The following is a 21,177-nucleotide window of genomic DNA, read 5'->3' on the forward strand; positions in this document are numbered from 1 at the left end:
TCTTTACTTTGCTGTGTGGCAGAGGACCCCTATAGGACGCTCTTGTTCCTTGAACAAAGTACAGCATTTCTATACATTGTGCATTACAATAATTACATGCAACATTAATGTCATTTTTAGCCACATCCCCAAATCTATACATCCAATCCTGTAAATGCACAATCAATGATGGACAAATCTATGGACAGCCCTAGGTCCTCCTAATACTCACCAGGTACCGCCATCATCTATCTTTGGGATCTTACACTTATACAAATTTCCAGACATTCGTCAGCTGCATCATGTTAATTGCCAAAAAAAACTGGATACTTTCTTACCACTAAGAACTCTTCCAAAATCTCAACTAACCTTATTACAAATGATACAAAAGCCTGCTAAATTCTACAGACTGTTATAAAATTTATAATCTCAGTTCTAATATAAAGTTACATAGTTACGCCTAATGTTGTAGTTCTTTAACAAGGCTAACAAACTGGGAGAAAGTGAGGACTGCAGATGCTGGAGATCAGAGCTTAAAAATGTGTTGCTGGAAAAGCGCAGCAGGTCAGGCAGCATCCAAGGAGCAGGAGAATCGACGTTTCGGGCATGAGCCCTTTTTCAGGAATGAGGAAAGTGTGTCCAGCAGGCTAAGATAAAAGGTAGAGAGGAGGGACTTCGGGGAGGGGCGTTAGGAATGAGATAGGTGGAAGGAGGTCAAGGTGAGGGTGATAGGCCGGAGTGGGGTGGGGGTGGGGGCGAAGAGGTCAGGAAGAAGATTGCAGGTCAAGAAGGTGGTGCTGAGTCTGAGGGTTGGGACTGAGACAAGGTGGGGGGGAGGGGATATGAGGAAGCTGGAGAAATCTGTATTCACCCCTTGTGGTTGGAGGAAGATGAGTCGGCTTCTCTTTCACTCGAACCTGGGAGAACCAACAAATACAGTCTTTCTGCCTTGCAGCTTCATTTTGTGAGTTGATACAGTGTGTCGTAGGAAAAGGCACAGCAGGGCAGGCATCATCCGAGGAGCAGGAGAATCAACTGTTCAGGCAGAATTCTGCCCAAAATGTCAACTCTCCTGCTCCTCAGATGCTGCCTGACCTGCTGTGCCTTTTCCTACGACACACTATATTGACTCTGACCCTCCAGCATCTGCAGTCCTCACTGTCTCCTAGTTGCTGCATTTTACGACCCCTGCTATTTCCATGCTATACATTGGTTTTAAACCAGAAGATTAATTCTTTATAAATCTTACTGTCTCTATTTCAAACTAGATCTTTTTAGTAAATAAGACAGCATGTTTTCGAATTCCATTGATGAGAGTGAAATTCAATTACTTGCACAACTTAACAAGTCATTAAAAGAAACTTATTTGGATTCTCAAGGTCATGATGTCACTGTCGCTATTATCTTATAAATGGTCACTGCCATTTTTCCGTTGATCTTTGGATGCACTGATCTGTACTTAAGCTGCAATTATTTATTTTCCGTGCTTTACAGCCTCTTTTGCTCTTTTTCTTGTGTTTACACCATTTATTGTTTGCGATTTTTGAGAAGGTTTGTGGCTCAGGTTGTAAGTTTGCTCACTGAGCTGGAAGGTTCGTTTTCAGACGTTTCGTCACCATGCTAGGTAACATCATCAGTGAGCTTCCGGTGAAGCGCTGGCTTTCTGGCCCACTTCCTATTTACGTGTCTTGGTCGGTTTGAATGCCAGGCCTCTAGGAATTCCCATGTGTGTCTTTGTTTAGCCTGTCCCAGGATGGATGTATTGTCCCAGTCGAACTGGTGTCCGTCTTCATCTGTGTGTAAGGATACTAATAATACATTCAAACTGAAAACAAATATATCGATTTGGACCCCATTTACCATCCACTCAGAAAAAGAGCCAAAAATGATTTCACCCACCACAACAGACCAAGACACATAAAAAGCAAGTGGGATATAACAGCAGTGCTTCATTGGAGGCTCACTAATGGTATTACCTAGCATGGTGACAAAACATCTGAGAACAAATCTACCAGCTCAGTGAGCAAACTTACAACCTGACCATTTACTGTTTTTGCCTCAGTTGACAGAGCAGAAATTTTACTTATTGCCGCACGGTGCACAGTGGTTAGCACTGCTGCCTCACAGCACCAGAGACCCGGGTTCAATTCCCACCTCAGGCGACTCTCTGTGTGGAGTTTGCACATTCTCCCCCCGTGTCTACGTGGGTTTCTTCCGGGTGCTCCGGTTTCCTCCCACAGTCCAAAAATGTGCAGGTTAGGTGAATTGGCCATGCTAAATTGCCCATAGTGTTATGTGAAGGGGTAAATGTAGGGGAATGGGTCTTGGGTGGGTTGCTCTTCCGAGGGTCGGTGTGGACTTTTTGGGCTGAATGGCCTGTTTCCACACTGTAAGTAATCTAATCTAATCCTACTAAGGATATTCTTTTTCAAAATGCTTATGTATTTAGAACTGTCTGCAAAAATCCGATTAAATTCCCTATCTTTTCTTCTCATCTGTACACTTTTAGGACACTGAAGGGAGCTTTCATTATCTTATCTAGTAATTCTGTATGGATATCACAATTCTGCCTGTGAAAGTCAGCTATATGTAGCTGCCAATGCCTTTCGGCCATCTTGTATCAGCTAAAAAGTCCCAGGGGGCCATTTTGTCGACTTTAGTCACAGGTAGCTACAACAACAACAGGAGCAGTTATCCTTGGACATATGCTTTGCCATTCCTTGAGAAATGGGGAGATAGTGTAATGGATGACCCTGTGGCTTCAGGGTCACCATTGTTTGTAATGATTGCAGAGTTATCGAGTCATAGAGATGTACAGCATGGAAACAGACCTTTCGGTCTAAACCGTCCATGCCGGCCAGATATCCCAACCCAACCTAGTCCCTCCTGCCAGCACCCGGCCCATATCCCTCTTGACCACACATCATGTTGCAGAAGTTCTCCCATGGTGTGCCAACAGTTCCAGACCATGTTCTTTTTTACTATGGGATCTGAGGGGCATGTCAGGTTCCAAGCGATCGATTGTGATAGGGGACTCTCTAGTTAGAAGCACGAACAGACATTTCTGCGGCCAAATTTGAGAAATCAGAAGAGTGTATTGCCTCCCTGGTGCTAGAATTAAGGATTTCTCAGAGGAGAGAGAGAGAGAACATCAGGAGCTCATTGTTCACATTGGAACTAACGACATAGGAAAGGAAAAGGATGAGATTCTGAAGGGAGAATACAGAAAGTTAAACAAGAATTTAAAAAGGAGGTCCTCGAGGGTAGTAATATCTGAATTACTCCTGGTGTTACAATCTAGTGAGGGTAAGACTAGGAGGATAGAGCAGATGAATGCGTGGCTGAGACACCGGGTGCAGGGGAGAAGGGTTCACATTTTTGGAGAATTGCAATCATTTCTGGCATAGAGGTGACCTGTACGAGAAGGACGGATTGCACCTGAATTGGAAGGGGACTAATACACGGGCAGGAAGATTTGCTGGAGCTGCTTGGGAGGATTTAAGGGGGAGTAGGACTCAGACAAATAGTGAGGAAAGAGATCAGTCAGAGACTGGTACAGTTGGGAAAAGGAGCGAGTCAAACAGTCAGGGCAGGCAGGAACAAAGTAAATTAAAACAAAGTAAAGTAAACAAATGAGGTAAATTAAACTGCATTCATTTCAAAACAAGAGGCCGAACAGGGAAGGCAGATGACCTCAGGGCATGGTTAGGAACATGGGACTGGCAATTACATAGCAATTACAGAAACATGGCTCAGGGATGGGCAGGACTGGCAGCTTAATGTTCCAGGATATAAATGCTACAGAAAGGACAGAAAGGGGGTGGGGGTTTGGGTGAGGGGGAGAGGGGGGGGGAAGGGGGCAAGAGAGCCAGGGGGTGGGGGGGGACCGTTTTTGATAAAGGATAAGAATAAAGGCTGCACCTGGGGAGGATATTCCTGGGAATACGTCCGGGGAAGTTATTTGGGAGGAACTGAAAAATAAGAAAGGAATGATTATCTTATTGGAGTGTACTAAAGACTGCCCAATAGTCAGCAGGAAATTGAGAAACAAATTTGCAAGGAGATCTTGGTTATCTGGAAGAATAATAGGGTGGCTATGGCAAGGGTTTATAACTTTCCAAACATAGACTGGGACGACCATAGTGTTAAGAGTTTAAATGGAGAGGAATTTGTTAAGTGTGGACAAGAACATTCTCTGGTTCAGTATGTAGATGTACTGACTAGAGAAAGTGAAAAACATCACCTACTCTTGGGAAATAAGGCAGGGCAAGTGACTGAGGTGTCAGTGGGGGAGCACTTTGGGGCCAGTGACCAGAACTCTATTTGTTTCAAAATAGTGATGGAAAAGGATAGATGGGATTTAAAAGTTGAAGTTCTAAATTGGTGGAATGCCAATTTGGCAGTATTAGGCAAGAACTTTCAAAAGTTGATTGGGGGCAGATGTTCGCAGATGAAAGGATAGCTGGGAAATGGGAAGCCTTCAGTACTGAGATAACAAGAGTCCAGAGATAATATGTTCCCTTAAGGGTGAAAGGAAAGGCTAGTAGGTGCAGGGAGTTCTAGATGACTAGAGAAATTGAGGGTTTGGTCAAGATAAAGAAGGAATCATATGTCAGGTATAGACAGCACGAGATAGAGTGAATCTTTGGAAGAGTATAAAGGCAATAAGGAGTATACTTAAGAGGGAAATCAGGAAGGCAAAAAGGGGACATGAGATATCTTTAGCAATTAGGGTTAAGGAGAATCCAAAGTGATTTTATAAATACATTAAGTACAAAAGGGTAGCAAGATGGAAAATGGGACCCATCAAAGACCAGCAAGACAGCCTATGTGTGGAACCTCATGAAATCAGGGGAGATACTAAACAAGTGTTTTGCATCAGTGTTTACTGTGGAGAAAGACATGGAAGATATAGAATGGAGGGAAATAGATGGCGACATCTTGAAAAATGTCCATATTACAGAGGAAGAAGTGCTGGATATCTTAAAATGCATAAAGGTGGATAAATCCCCAGTATCTGATCGCTGTGGGAAGCTAGAGAAGTGATTGCTGGGCCTCTTGCTAATATTTGTATCATCGATAGCCACAGGTGAGGTGCTGGAAGAATGGAAGTTGGGATAACATAATGTCACTGTTTAAGAAGGGCGGTAAGGAAAAGCCAGGGAACTATAGACTAGTGGGCCTGACATCAGTGGTGGGCACTGATTGGAGACAATCCTGAGGGACAGGATTTACATGTATTTGGAAAAGCAGGGACTGATTAGGAATAGTGAGCATGGCTCTGCAAGTGGGAAATCATGTCTCACAAACTGTATTGAGTTTTTTGAAGAAATAACAAAGAGGATGGATGAGGGCAAAGCGGTCGAAGTGATCTATATGGACTTTAGTAAGGTATTTGACAAGGTTCCTCATTGGTTAGCAAGTTTGGATAACATGGAATACAGGGAGAACTAGCTATTTGGACACAGAACTGTCTCGAAGGTAGAAGACAGAGGGTCGTGGTGGAGGGTTGTTTTTCAGACCGGAGGCCTGTGACCAGAGGTGTACAAGGATCGGTGCTGGGTCCACTGCTTTTTGTCATTTACATAAATGATTTGGATGTGAACATAGGAGGTATACTTAGTAAGTTCGCAGACGATACCAAAATTGGAGGTGTAGTGGACAGCGAAGAAGGTTACCTCAGATTACAACAGGATCTTGATCAGATGGGCCAATGGGCTGAGGAACGGCATATAGAGTTTCATTTAAATAAATGTGAGGTGCTGCATTTTGGGAAAGCAAATCAGGGCAAGACTTATACACTTAATGCTAAGGTCCTAAGGAGTGTTACTGAACAAAGAGACCTTGGAGTGCAGGTTCATAGCTCCTTGAAAGTGGAGTCGCAGGTAGATAGGCATTTGGTATGCTTTCCTTTATTGGTCAGAGTATTGAGTACAGGAGTTGGGAGGTCATGTTGCAGCTGTATGGGAAGTTTGTTAGACCACTTTTGGAATATTGTGTGCAATTCTGGTCTCCTTCCTATCAGAAAGATGTGAAACTTGAAAGGGTTCAGAAAAGATTTACAAGGACGTTGCCAGGGTTGGTGGGATGGACTGTAGAGAGAGGCTGAACGGGTTGGGACTGTTTTCCCTGGAGCGTCGGAGGCTGAGGGGTGACCTTATAGAGGTTTACAAAATCACGAGAGCCATAGATAGGGTAAATAGACAACATCTTTTCCCTGGGTTGGGGGAGTCCTGAAATAGAAGGCATAAATTTAGGGTAAGAGGGGAAAGATTTAAGAGGGACCTAAGGGGCAACTTTTTCACACAGAGGGTGGTGTGTATATGGAATGAGCTGCCATTGTATGTGGAATGAGGCTGGTGCAATTACAACACTTAAAAGAATAGGAAGGGTTGAGAAGGATATAGGGCAAGTGCTGGCAAATGGGACTAGATTAATTTAGGATATCTGGTTGGCATGGACGAGTTGGGCTGAAGGGTCTGTTCCCGAGCTGTACATCTCTATGACTATGTGACTCAGTTACAGGGTCCATCCTCACCCCAACTGAGTGAGCCCTGATATTTAGACACATTTAATGGCCTTTAACCTGAAAGTTTATTTCCGATTAATTTATTGATTCACAGGATGTAAGTGTTGCTGGCGAAGCCAACATTTATTATCCATCCCTAATTCCATCGAGGGCAGATAAGAGTCAATCATATTGATGTTGGTCTGGGGTCTCATGTAGGCCAGATCAGATGTGAGGAACAGATTCCTTTCCTAAAGGATATTAATGTACCAGATGGGTTTTTCCAACCGTTGACAACAGTTTTGTGGTCGTCATTAGACACTAAATTCAACAAAAACCTTGAATGAAATGTCTACCATCAGCCGAAGGCAGCCCTAAAATGTTATCTTGGTCTCTGGATTAATAGTCTAGCAATTGCACCATTGCTCAGGTTTTGGTATCACTGCAACAAGCCCGTGAGGTGAAGAGTTCCTGAATGGAACAGGTCATGCCCTCTATGGGTCTGAACTGCCCTGCCAAAACTTATTAAATTGCTAAAGATTTCCCAATCAACGCCTTCTCCTGCTATTATCCATGATCTTTCCAATTGGTATTTTCGGCCGATTCTTTCCAAATCAACACGTTCTGAGATGCTATTTCACACCACTGGAGCAGGTGGGGCTTGAACCCAGGTCTCTTGGCTCTAAGGTAGAGACTCTACCACTGTACCACAAGATCCCCTTTGGGAATTTAGTCCCAAAGTAAAATCAAAATTCGCAACATCTGTCCATTTTAATGAACTAGAAATGGTTATGAAGGAAGAATTCATCAGTTCATAGTAATAGCAGCAGAAGTAGGCCATTTGGCCCATCGAGCCTGCTCCACCATTCATTAAGATCATGACTGATCTATCCATCCTCTCAGCTCCTCCTACCTGCATTATCCCCATAACCCTTAACTGTGCTATGTGGCAAAACCCACCCAACTTTGCCTTAAATATATTTAATAAATCTGCCTCTACCGCTTCCTTGGGCAGAGAATTCCAAGGATTCGCTACTCTCTGGGAAAAGCAGTTCCTCCTCATCTCTGTCCTAAATCTACTCCCTCTAACCTTGAGGCTATTTCCTGTAGTCCTAGTCTCACCCACCAGTGGAAAATACTTGCCTGCCTTGATCTTATCTATCCCTTTTTTAATTTTATATTTTATATCTCTAAGATACCCTCTCATTCTTCTAACGTCTAGCGAGTACAGTCCCAGGCAGCTCAACCTCTCCTCATAGGGTAACCCCGTCATCTCCGGAATCAACCTGGTGAACCTTCTGTGCACCGCTTCCAAAGCCAATATATCCTTCCTCAAGTAAGGAGATCAGAATTGCACATAATACTCCAGGTGTGGCCTCACCAACACCTTGTACGCCTGGCTCTTAAATTCAATCCCTCTAGCAATGAAAGCCAGTATTCCATTTGTCTTCCTGATTACCTGTGGCACCTGCAAATCAACCTTTAGCGGTTCATGTACAAGCACTCCTCAGTTGCTCTGCACAACAGCATGCTACAATCTTTCACCATTTAAATCATACACTGATCTGCTATTTTTACCTCCAAAATGGATAACCTCACATTTAGCATTGAGAGACAGGAATAACAAAAGTAATTCCTCAAACAAACAAAACCAGAAATGACGACAGGACTCAGTAGGTCTGCAGTATCTGTGGAGGGTCCAATCTTAGGCATGGTTTCTTTGTTCCACAGAATATGGAAGCCGCGTTCATACCGGAGCTGAAATTACAGTCATCGGTGAAATCAACAAGCTGAAGGAACTAATGACCTGCTCAAAGATACAGGTAAATGTGATAAATGCACAGGACAATTCTGAGTAATCTAAGATGGAGGATGGGAAAGATTTGTGGCTGTAGGAATTGCTCCTTTTTTAAAAGCTATTTTAGGTGTTGGAGACGAATTCCTCAAATTTCAGGAGCAGCACTTGCTGTTTTATAAGTTGTTGCATTGTTTTGGAAGTTTGAGGGAAAAAAAGATCAAAACAACAGCACTTGTAAAAGGAGGAAGACAGACACAGGTAGAGACCGCACGGTCCGAGAATGAAGCCAACACTGCTGTCTGACACAGCAGTGAATCTGCACAGTTACTGCCTTTGCTGTTTGAGTTCAAGTGTCTCTGGACATCAGAGTGTGTCCAGGAAAAATGACCAAACAGTGAAATTCACAGCTGAACTTGGAGGAACCTGGAGAGCTCCCAGCAGGGGAGCAGGTATGTGTATTGTTTTTAATGTGCTGCGGACCCAGCGTGGCAGCCTCTCGACCCAGCATGTTGGGTGCCCAGCCGCCTGGTGTGTTGGTCTCTCGGCGTAACATGGCCTCAGCATGGACTTCCAGACTCAAGGGCAATCCAGAGCATTCTCCCAGCTTTGAGAGCCTCAAGGTGAAGCCCAACATGGTCTGAAATCAAGGCTTGGTATGGACTAGAGGTGAGGTGTCAACGTGGACTGGGTTAGAAGAATTTTTTATTTCATCATTTTTAAAATTTATTCCTATGATCCGTAATGTTGGACTTTTCATTGCCTTAATTTTCTAATGTTTTCCCCCTAATAATTTGTGCTGAAGAATTGGTACCTGGGTACCTTTACACGTAAGTCACAACTTGTAAACTTTTCACGATACTCATTTGAGTAACATATGATAATAAAGGTAATTCTCATTCTACTGCATGAAGTAGGAGCTGGTCTGTCTTTCACATTTGTTTGTTCAAACTTCACAGCCCAGTGTAAATGCAATAAGCGAACCCCAACCCGAACTATTCCACTCTCTTCCAGATCAGCCCCCTTCCCAAACAGAAATCAATTCATGTTATTAATCGTCCTGTTTAGGCACACCTTGTAATAGGAGGGACTTGGAACATGACCTTTTAGCCCAGATGTAGAGACATTACCACTGTATGCCAAGATCCTTTCGAAATCAGCGTTTCTTTCAAAACTGCCATTTGCAGGCATGGACTGAGGGAAATTACACTGCAGCCTAGAGCAAACTTAGTACAGTACTGCTCCAGAGTAAGTGGGACTTGAACCCACGACTTGAAACGTTCCCAATGTCACTGCAGTTATATACACCCACTGTACTGGGATGTACCCACTGTCACTGCAGTTATATATGCCCACTGTACTGGAATGTACCCACTGTCACTGCAGTTATATACGCCCACTGTACTGGAATGTACCCACTGTCACTGCAGTTATATACACCCACTGTACTGGAATATACCCACTGTCACTGCAGTTATATAATCCCACTGTACTGGGATGTACCCACTGTCACTGCAGTTATGTACGCCCACTGTACTGGAATGTACCCACTGTCACTGCAGTTATGTACGCCCACTGTACTGGAATGTACCCACTGTCACTACAGTTATATACACCCACTGTACTGGAATGTACCCACTGTCACTACAGTTATATACACCCACTGTACTGGGATGTACCCACTGTCACTACAGTTATATAATCCCACTGTACTGGGATGTACCCACTGTCACTGCAGTTATATACACCCACTGTACTGGAATGTACCCACTGTCACTGCAGTTATATACGCCCACTGTACTGGAATGTACCCACTGTCACTGCAGTTATATACGCCCACTGTACTGGAATGTACCCACTGTCACTGCAGTTACATACGCCCACTGTACTGGGATGTACCCACTGTCACTGCAGTTATATACGCCCACTGTACTGGGATGTACCCACTGTCACTGCAGTTATATAATCCCACTGTACTGGGATGTACCCACTGTCACTGCAGTTATATAATCCCACTGTACTGGGATGTACCCACTGTCAATGCAGTTATATACGCCCACTGTACTGGGATGTACCCCTGTCACTACAGTTATATACGCCCACTGTACTGGGATGTACCCACTGTCAATGCAGTTATATAATCCCACTGTACTGGGATGTACCCACTGTCAATGCAGTTATGTAATCCCACTGTACTGGAATGTCCACACTGTCACTGCAGTTATGTAAGCCCACTGTACTGGAATGTCCACACTGTCACTGAACAGGGAAATGAATCACTGTTGTATATTCCCAAATTTAGCAGGGACAAGTGTGTCCATCCTTGAACATTTTCTCTCTGTAAGCTGTTGCGAATATTCTTGTGCAAATTTGCATTGCTTACCTTATGAAATATTGTGAAGACCACTTTTATTTTTCTTGACTGTGGAATGTGTAAGATTACTGCTTTAAGGCAATTAGATATGAAAGAAAATTTTGCAATTTAAAAAAATAACTTGTGCGTTGTATCTATAAGATTTTTAAAATTCAAATAGTGGAGTAGGATGCCAGACACCTCTGTTCCTTATGTGGGCAGTTTTGCCCAGTGACAAACTTTTGATTGTTTTTTTCATCAGGACCAGAAATGTGTCTTCAGCTTAATAACAACTTGTTGATTAATTCCTGAGTGCGTGAATGCAGATTTGTGCTTGGACAATACGGCAAAAACATCCAGCCTGTGAAAGAGAAAACATCTCTTTTACTCTTTTGTGAGTGGAAGAGTAAAAGAATATTCCAAGCAGAGTCTGTCTGTCTAAAAATTGCCTTCTTGAAGGGAAAAATCAAAAAGGAAACCTCCAGAGACAATAAAAGGGTAAATACTCAACTAGTGGACACAAAGTGAATCCTGTGTCCATAACCTTTTGTCTTCCTCAAAACGTCATCAGGAATTGTAAAGGAGCTGAAGGAAATCCTCTCATTGATGTGTGATGATGTTGTAGTTTTAAAAGGTGTGTTTTGTCCTTTTTTTTCCCTCAAGAGACATTGGGTGACAGGTGTCAAGCAGTCTATGTGAAGATAAACAACCCGTGAAGCCTTCTGCTGGTGTTGGACTGAGGTGGACAAAGTTAAAAACCACACAACACTAGGTTATAGTCCAACAAGTTTATTTAGAAGCACGAGCTTTTAAAGTGCTGCTTCTTCATCAGGTGGTTGTGTGATTTTTAACTGGAACAATAGAAGCAGCCTGAATGGGTGTGGTCAAGCTCTCACAGATCCAGGGTTTTAGTTAGCTTTTCGCAGTTGCTGTTGGGGTCTCAGCAGGATTGGGAAGGCAGTGAATCTCTCCCGGCTGCCACACATTATCTCTCTGAGTTGTCTTTTGATGTTCTTTGCTCCTGGATTAGAGTATTACAGGTGAGGTAATCTGTTTTCTGAATTTGTCGTTTTGCCAAGGGTGTGTTAATTAATAATACTTACTGTATCTATTATGCTGTTAAGTTTTCTAAGAGAATTGTTAATTCCATGTTCTTCTTTCTTTTGTTGTATTTTAACTGTAGTTTTTGAATAAATTATGTTTTACTTAATGTCAAGTAGCTTGACCAATCAAATTGCATCTGGAACACAGCACCTGACCTTTACCTTTAAGACAAGAAACCGTTAGGGTTTCGGCTATGTTTTTACTAAATATTGAGGAGTCTGGTCTGGCCCATAACAGATGCCTGTAATCTGGATTGGTTTCAGAACTTGCCTCACTGATATTTTGTCTCTTCCTAATCTGTAATATTTGTCTCTTTCTGTGCCTGTTTGTATTTTTATTTTCCTTGAGTTTGTTTTAATTTTTAAACAGGGTAGAGTTTCAATTCTAGGAAATTTTAAGTTAGTGATTGCGTTTCTTTTCTGCCAATGGTTGAAAACAATTTGTTTGCAAAAAAAAAAAGCTGTTTGCTTGGTACATACAGAAACCTGGTCACCTGTATCAGCAATTCTCATGTCAGCTACAGCTGTATGAAGGAAGGCAGAGAGGATAGCCACCCTATGCACCACATGACCCTGTGACACTGACTGAAGGATAGCCGGTCTTTACATAGCACCAATACTAGTGTAAAGCAGCATGGAAATAGAGAAAATAGAATTCGGCCATTCAGCCCTTTGAGCCTGCTCCACCAATCATTATGATCATGGCTGACCATCCAACTCAGCCTGTTCCTGCTATTCCCGCGTATACTTTTCGCCTCAAGTGTTGTATCCAACTCCTCCTTGAAATCAAATGGTTTAACTCTGACTTGTGGTAGCAAAATCCACAGGCTCACTACTTTCCGGGTGAAGACATTTCTCCTCATTTCAGTTCTGAACGGCTTACCATGTATGTTCAGACTGTGACCCTTGGTTCTGGATCCATCCTCACTTGTCTTGTTAGATTTTTCTTGGTTTCTATGAGATCTCCCTTACTCTTCTAAACTGAAGTGAATGTAATCCTCATCAGTTCAGACTCTCTTCATCCTGCCATCCCCAGAACCAGCCTAGTAAACCTTCACTGCACTCCCTTGAGAGCAAGAACATCCTTCCTCTGATAAGGAGAGCAAACGACACAGTATTCTAAGTGTGACCTCACCTGCTTGCTTTCCTTCAATGACTAGTGTATGAGGACATCCAAGTCTTAGAACATAGAGCAGTACAGCACAGTACAGGCCCTTTGATCCACAATGTTGTGCCTAGCATTTATCCTAACCTAAGATCAACATAACCTACAGACCCTTCAATTTACTGCTGTCCATGTGCTTGTCCAGCAGTCACTGAAGTGTCCCTAATGTCTCTGACTCTACTCCCACCGCTGGCAGTGCATAACATGCACCTACCACTCTCTGTGTAAAGAACCAACCCCTGACATCTCCCTAAACCTTCCTCCAGTTACCTTAAAATTATGACCCTTTGTGACAGCCATTTCTGCCCTGGGGAAAGGTCTCTGGCGATCTACTCTATCTGTGCCTCTCATTACCTTGTACACCTCTATCAAGTCACCTCTCTTCCTCCTTCTCCCCAGTGTGAAAAGCCCCAGCTCACTCAATCTTTCTTCATAAACATGCCATCCAGTACAGGCAGCACCCTGGTAAATCTCCTCTGCATCCTCTCTAAAGCATCTACATCCTTCCGATAAAGAAGCAACCCCCCCAGACAGGACACAATATTCAAAGTGTGGTCTAGCCAGGGTTTTATAGAGCTGCAGCAAAACCTCGTGGCTCTTAAATTCAGTCCCACTGTTACACCTTCTTAACAACCCTAATAACGTGTCTGGCAACTTTGAGACATCTATGTACATGGACCCCATTTGACCTTCCAAAATGAATCACTTTTCATTTAGCCAGGTTGAACTCCCATCTGCCACCTCTCAGCCCAGCTCTGCATCCTGTCAATGTTTTGTTGTAACCTTTGTATCATCAGCAAACTTACTAACCCACCCTTCCTCTCCTTCATCCAAGTCATTTATAAAAACTACAAAGAGCAGAGGCCCAAGAACAGATCCCTGCAGGACACCACTGGTCACTGACCTCCATGCTGAATACTTTCCATCCCTCCTACAATCTGTCTTCTTTCGGCCAGCCAGTACTCTATCCAACAGCCAAATTTCCCTGTATCCCATACCTCCTAACTTTCTGAATGAGCCCAATGTGGGGAACCTTATCAAGTGCCTTACTGAAATCCATATACACCACATCCACTGCTTGACCTTCGTCAACTTGTCACATCCTGAAAGAACTCAATAAGCCTTGTGAGGCATGACCTGCTCCTCACAAAGCCATGCTGGTTCGTTGCCAAGCACCAAATCCAATATGGCCTCCCTCTAGTCCGCTTATCTATTATATTGCACAGTGGCTCAGTGGTTAGCACAGCTGCCTCACAGCGCCAGGGACCTGGGTTCGATTCCAGCCTCAGGCGACTATCTGTGTGGAGTTTGCACATTCTTCCTGCGTCTGTGTGGGTTTGCTCCAGTGCTCCGGTGTCCTCCCACAGTCCAAACCTGTGGGGGTTAGGTGAATTGGCTATGCTAAGTTGCCCAAAGCATCCAGGGATGTATAGGTTAGGTGCATTAGTCAGGGGGAATGGGTCTGGGTGGGTTACTCTTTAAAGGGCTGGTGTGAACTTGTTGGGCCAAAGGGCCTGTTTCCATATTGTAGGGATTCTATTCTATGCTGACTATCTTTAATCAAACTATGTTTTTCCAAATAGTCATTAATCCTATCTCTCAGAATCCTTCCCAGCACCTTGCTTACCACAGATGTAACACTGACTGGTCTGTAATTCCCAGGGACTTCCCTATTCCCTTTCTGGAACAGAGGAACAACATTCACCTCCCTCCTATCATCCGGTACTGACCCCGTGGAGAGTGAGGATGCAAAGATCATCGCCAAGGCTTCCTGTAGTAACCTTGGACATATCTGGTTATGTCCTGGGGACATATCTATTTTGATCCTTCCCGAATTTCCAGCACAGCCACTTTCTTAATATCAATCTGTTCAAGACTATTAACCTGGTCCACAGTGTTCTCACCATTAACAAGGTCCCTCTCTCTAGTGAATACTGAAGCAAAAAACTAATTTAGGACCTCCCCTACCTCTTCAGACTCCAGGCACAAGTTCCCTCCAATATCCCTCATTGGCCCTACCCTCTCTTTGATCATTCTCTTATTCCTCATGTGTGTGTAGAATACCTTTGGGTTTTCCCTAATACTTCCCACCAAGACGTTTTTGTGCCCCCTCCTAACTCTCCAAAGTCCATTTTTGAGTTCCTTCCTAGCTACCCTGTAACCCTGTAAAGCTGTGCCAGATCCTTGCTTTCTCAACCTTAAGTAAGCTTCCTTCTTCCTCTTGATGAGAAGCTCCTCTGCTCTTGCCATCCAAGGCTCCTTCACCTTACCATTCCTTGCCTGTCTCAGTGGGACAAAAGTTATTCAACACACAAAAGTGCTCCTTAAACAGCCTCCACATTTCTGTTGTGTATTTCACGTCGAACAATTGTTCCTAATTTATACTCCACAGCTCTTGTCTAATAGCAGTATAATTTCCCCTCCCACAATTAAATACCTTACCATGCTCCCATATCTTTCCTGATGAAGGGCTTTTGCCTGAAATGTTGACTCTCCTGCTCCTCGGATGCTGCCTGGCCTGTGCTTTTCCAGCATCACACTCTCAACTCTAATCTCCAGCACCTGCAGTCCTCACTTTCACCTACCTTCCTATACTGTCTGTTGCTATCCCTCTCCATGGCTATGGTAAAAGGGATGCGGTTATGGTCACTGTCACCGAAATGCTCTACCACCGAGAGATCTGACACCTGGCCTGGCTCGTTGCCTAGCACCAAATCCAATATAGCTGACCCCCTAGACGGCCTATCCACACATTTGAGTCAGGAATCTTTCCTGGACACATCTGACAAAATTGGCTCCATCCAGAGTATCTGCACGAAGGAGGTTCCAATCAATATTGGAGAAGTTGAAGTCACCCGTAACAACAACTCTTACATCTGCACCCTTCCAAGATCTGCTGTCCAACCTGATCTTCAATCTCTCTGCTGCTATTGGGGGGGGGGGGGGGGGGGGGGTCTATAGAAAACACCCAATAAAGTGACTGCTCCTTTCCTGTTACTGACTCCCACCTGTACTGACTCAGTACACAAACTGTCCTCAACAACCTCCTTTTTTGCAGCTATGGTGCATTCTCTAAATAATAATAGTATTCCCCCTCCTCTTTTAACCCCCCCCCCCCTCCCCACCTCCCATTCTTTTGAAGAGATCTAAACCCTGGAACATCCAGCAACCATTCCTGCTCTCTGAAACGTATGTCTCCGTTATAGCCACAACATCATAGTTCCAAGTACTAATCCATGCTCGAAGTTCATCACTCTTATTCCTGATACTCTCTGCATTGAAACAGACCCACTTTAACCCATCCCTTTGCCCTATCTGCTGTGTATCCTTCCTGACAGACTCTCTGCATTCTATTTCTGCCCATTTAACTCTCGTCTAATCTGTAGCTCTGGTTCCCATCCCCCGGCCAAACTAGTTTAAATCCTCCCAAAGTGCTCCAGCAAATCTCCTGCCCAGAACATTAGTGCCCTCCAGACTAAATGTAACCCATCTTCATGTACAGGTCCCACCTTCCCCAGAAAGTATCTCAATGACCTACGTACCTGAAGCCCTCCCTCCTGCACCAGCCCTGTAGCCACATGTTTTTTCTCCCTGTTCCTCTCCTCACTAGCACGTGGCACCGGTAGTAATCCTGAAGTTACTACTCTGTTCATCCTGCTGTTTAGCTTCCAACCCTAACTCCCTGAAATCACCTTTTAGACCCTCATCCCTTTTCCTAGCAATGTCATTGTTGCCAATGTGCACCACGATTTCTGGCTGCTCACCCTTCCCTTTCGGAACCTTGTAGACTGGATCAGAGACATCCCGGACCCTGGCACCTGGGAGGCAGCATATCTTCCTGGAGTCTTGTTCACGACCACAGAATCTCCCGTCCGTTCCTCTAACTATTGAGTCTCCTACCACTAGCTCTTTTCTATTCTCCTCCCTTCCTTCCTTCTGAGCCACAGAGCCAGGCTCCGCGCCAGAGACCTAGCCACCATAGCTTTCCCCTGGTAGGTTATCCCCCACTAATAGTATCCAAGATGGTATACTTACTATTGAGGGGAATGGCCACAGGCATTCCCTGCACTGTCTGCCTCTTCCCTTTCCGTCCCCTGACTGTAACCCATCTACCTTTTTCCTGAGCTGAGGTGAGACTACCTCCCTGTAACTCCTCTCTGTTACCCCCTCCACCTCCCGAATGATCCAGCTCCAGCTCCATGACACAGTTGCAGTGGACCCGCGGGTGCACTTCCCAGAGATGAAGTTAGTGGGAACACTAGTGGTGACCCTTACCTCCCACATCCTACAGGAGGAGCATGCATTCCTCCTAACATCCATTCCCACTGTTCTGAATTCCCAAAGAGAGTATTTTTTAAAAAAAACTAGGAACCTTACAGAATCGGCGCACAGAACCTTTTGCTTTGGTTAGAGGATGAGGATGGGTGGGAGACACTACCAAAGTAGTGTTTTGGGTAAAGTAACTGCTCAAATATATTACCTCACTTCCTCAGCAGTCCCTTTTCTGATCCTCCTCAGTGTGCGCTCAGCATATTTATGAGATAAGTTATGAAAGGATTAACTTACCTACCCAGCAGCACCCCAGTCCTCGCTCTCACAGCTCCTCCTGCTGCTGCTCCAAAAATGCTGCACACGTTCCTCTCTCTCAATTTATAGCCATTCAAATTATATTCCAGCTTCCTGCTTTTGCTCCCAAAGTGGAAAACCTCATATTTACCAAACATATACTGCCTCTATCGTGTGTTTGACCACTCACTGCACTTGTCAAGTTTAAATGAAGGAGCATCAGATATTGTGAAGGCTTGCATCAGTTCTTAACATCAACTTTCACTAAACAACAGAGAAAGGTGAAAAATAAAGTTCAGCTGCATTTGCAATTAGAAATAAACAGGGGCTGCTTACCTTTCCAGCACCAACACATTGACAGGCAGTGACTGATGACTTCACCCAACTCAGGTCCAATGCAATTGGTCACATGAAAACCTTTAACTCATGTCCCCTCTAAACTCTCTCCCAACCACCTTAATCTGTGCCCCATTAATTGAACTCTTCACTTGGGGAAGCAGGTTTTCTTGTCCACTTATCCAAGCCCCTCATTATTTTATACACCTCAATTAAACCACCCCTCGACTTCTTCTTTCGCAGAGAAAACAATTCACCTACCCAGTCACTCCTCATAGTTGCAGTTTTCAAACACAGGCAGCATTTTTGAAAATCACCTCGACAGTGTCTTCCTGTGGCCAGAGCTGCACCTAAAACTCCAGCTTTGGCCTAACAGTATCTTGTGTAGTTCCAACATTACATCCTTACTTCTGTACTCAGCATCTTGCTCAATGAAGGAAAGCATCCTATATGCCTTCTTCACCACCTTATCCACCTGTTCTGCGACATTTGAAGAAAGATAAAGGAACACAGAAACCAAAACATAGCCCCATAAGAACGTTCCTCAGAAAAACAGGATGTATTTTCCCTTGCCATCTGTCACTTTTCCTCAGCTTTTCCACTGTGCTCCTCTTCATTGAAGAGGAAGACCCGAGAGTGGCAAGAGCACAGAATGCATTCTGGGTGAGGAACTTCAGTATTCACCAGTAAGTGTGACTCGGTGACAACAGTGCTACTGACTGTACTGTCAAGTCATAAACGACAGCGTAGAGTTAGACTGAGTCTGTGCACGTTATTCAGGTAACCAGTAAGAGGCAAAAATATACTTCACCTCATCCTCACCAATCTGTTGGCTGCAGATGTCCATGACATTGTCGGTAAGAGTGACCACCGTATAAAGTCCTTGCAAAGACGAAGTTCCATCCTCACATTGAGGATACCCTCCGTCATCTTGTATGTCACTATTGTTATGTTATATGGAATAGACTTAAAACAGATAACATCTCAAGACTGGGCATCCATGAGACATTCATACTGCCATCAACAGCAGAAGAACTGTATTCAACCACAATCTGCAACTTCATGTCTGGCATATCCTCTCTAAGCCATTATAATCAAGCCAAGGTTCAACCCTGGTTCATGGGAGAGTGCAGAAGGGAATACCAGGAGCTGCTCCAGATATATCTGAAAATGAAGTGTCAACCTGGTGAAGCTACAACACAGGACTACTTGCATGCCAAACAGCTTAAATAGCAAGTGATAGAGCGAGAAGGACAAGAGCAGCAGACACATGGGAACACCTCCACCTTCAAGTTCCCTTCCAAGCCACTCACCATCTTGACTTGGAAATAAATTGTCTTTTCTTCACTGTCGCTGGGTCAAAGTCTTGGAATTCCTTCCCTAAAGGCACTGTAGGTCAACCCACCGACATCTTGACTCCAGCACATCAAGATGGCACCTATTCAATGACAAATTTATGACGGGTAATAAATGCTGGCCAGTCAGCAATGGCCACTTCCCACAAGTGAGTTAAAAGAAAAGTAATTTCACAAACAATGGATTAGACCTGCAATTCTGCTACCTCTCGTCATGAACGTTGGTGGACAATTAAACAACGAATAGGAGAAGGAGAAAACCCTGCAAATATCCAAAACACCAATGATAGGGGAGTCCCGCACATAGAGCAAAAGCTGAGTTTGAAGCATTTGCAACAAACTTCAACCAGAAGTGCCAAGTGGATGATCTATCTCCTCCTCCAGAGGTTCCCAACATCACAAATGATAGTCTTCAGCCAATTTGGTTCACTCCACGTGATAGCAAATAACATTTGGAGACACTGCATGCTGCAAAGGCTATGGGCCCTGACAAAATTCTGGCAATAGAACTGAAGACTTGTATCCAGGACGAATCACACCCACAGCCAGGCTGTGTACCATTACAACACTGTTATCTACCTGACAATGTGGAAAACTGGGCAGGTGTGTTCTGTAAACCAAAAGCAGGATAAATCCCTACCTGGCCAATTATCACCCCATCAGTCTAGTCTTGATCATCAGTAAAGTGATGGAAGATGTCATCATCAATGTGATTACACAGTGATGCACAGGTTGGGTTCCGCTGGGGTCACTCAGCTCCTGAGCTCATTCCAGCCTTGGTTCAAACACGGATAATGATGCAGAATCCGAGAGGTGAGGTGAGAGTGACAGCTCTTGACATAAAGGCCACATTTCACCACTGGTGTCAAGGAACTTCAGCAAAACTGGAGTCATTGGTAATCAGAGGGGAATCTCTCTGCTGGTTATAGTCATCCATAGCACAAACAGAGATACTAGGAGAAGGTGAGGACTGCAGATGCTGGAGATCAGAGTTGAAAAATGTGGTGCTGGAAAAACACAGCAGGCCAGGAGGAGAGGAGAATCGACACAGAGGAGCAGGAGAATCAACGTTTTGGGCATAAGCCCTTCTTCAGGAATGAGGCTGGTGTGCCAAGCGAGCTGAGATAAAAGGTAGGGGAGAGGGGCGCTGGGAATACGATAGGTGGAATGAGGTGGGGGTGAGGGTGATAGGCCGGAGATGGGATGGGGGCGGAGAGGTCGGGAAGAAGATTGCAGGTCAAGAAGGCGGTGTTGAATCCGGGGGTTGGGACTGAGATAAGGTGGGGGAAGGGGAAATGAGGAAGCTGGAGAAATCTACATTCATCCCGTGTGGTTGGAGGGTTCCTAGGCGGAACATGAGGTGCTCTTCCTCCAGGCGTCGTGTGGTCAGGGTCTGGTGACGGAGGAGGCCAAAGATCTGCATGTCCTTGGTGGAGTGGGAGGGGGAGTTAAAGTGTTGGGCTACGGGGTGGTTGGGTTGGTTGGTGCGGGTGACCCAGAGGTGTTCCCTGAAAGGTTCCGCAATTAGGCGGCCTGTCTCCCCAATGTATAGGAGACCACATCGGGTGCAGTGGATGCAGTAAATGATGTGTGTGGAGGTGCAGGTGAATTTGTGACGGATATGGAAGGATCCCTTGGGGCCTTGGAGGGAAGTGAGGGGGGAGGTGTGGGCGCAAGTTTTGCATTTCTTGTGGTTGCAGGGGAAGGTGCCGGGAGTGGAGGTTGGGTTGGTGGGGGTAGTGGATCTGACGAGGGAGTCGCGGAAGGAGTGATCTCTCTGGAACGCTGATAGGGGTGGGGAGGGAAATATATCCCTGGTGGTGGGGTCTGTTTGGAGGTGGCGGAAATGACGGAGGATGATACAATGTATCTGGAGGTTGGTGGGGTGGAAGGTGAGGACCAGTGGGGTTCTGTCCTGGTGGCGATTGGAGGGGCGGGGTTCAAGGGTGGAGGTGCAGGAAGTGGAGGAGATGCGGTGGAGGGCATCGTCGACCACGTCTGAGGGGAAATTGCGGTC

At 44.8% G+C, this 21,177-nt stretch overlaps 1 protein-coding gene across 1 annotated transcript in view; it reads left to right on the forward strand.

Annotated features, from left to right (window-relative positions):
* LOC140469584 (coiled-coil domain-containing protein 183-like) overlaps positions 1 to 21,177 on the forward strand; it is a 98,234-nt gene that overhangs the window by 53,635 nt on the left and 23,422 nt on the right. Inside the window, exon 9 of the mRNA XM_072566247.1 lies at positions 8,219 to 8,310. Coding sequence (XP_072422348.1) covers positions 8,219 to 8,310 — 92 coding nt within the window. The remainder of the gene's footprint in view (positions 1 to 8,218; positions 8,311 to 21,177) is intronic.

This window comes from Chiloscyllium punctatum, chromosome 49 (genome assembly GCF_047496795.1).
Source record: "Chiloscyllium punctatum isolate Juve2018m chromosome 49, sChiPun1.3, whole genome shotgun sequence".
In the NCBI taxonomy this organism is placed as follows: domain Eukaryota; kingdom Metazoa; phylum Chordata; class Chondrichthyes; order Orectolobiformes; family Hemiscylliidae; genus Chiloscyllium; species Chiloscyllium punctatum.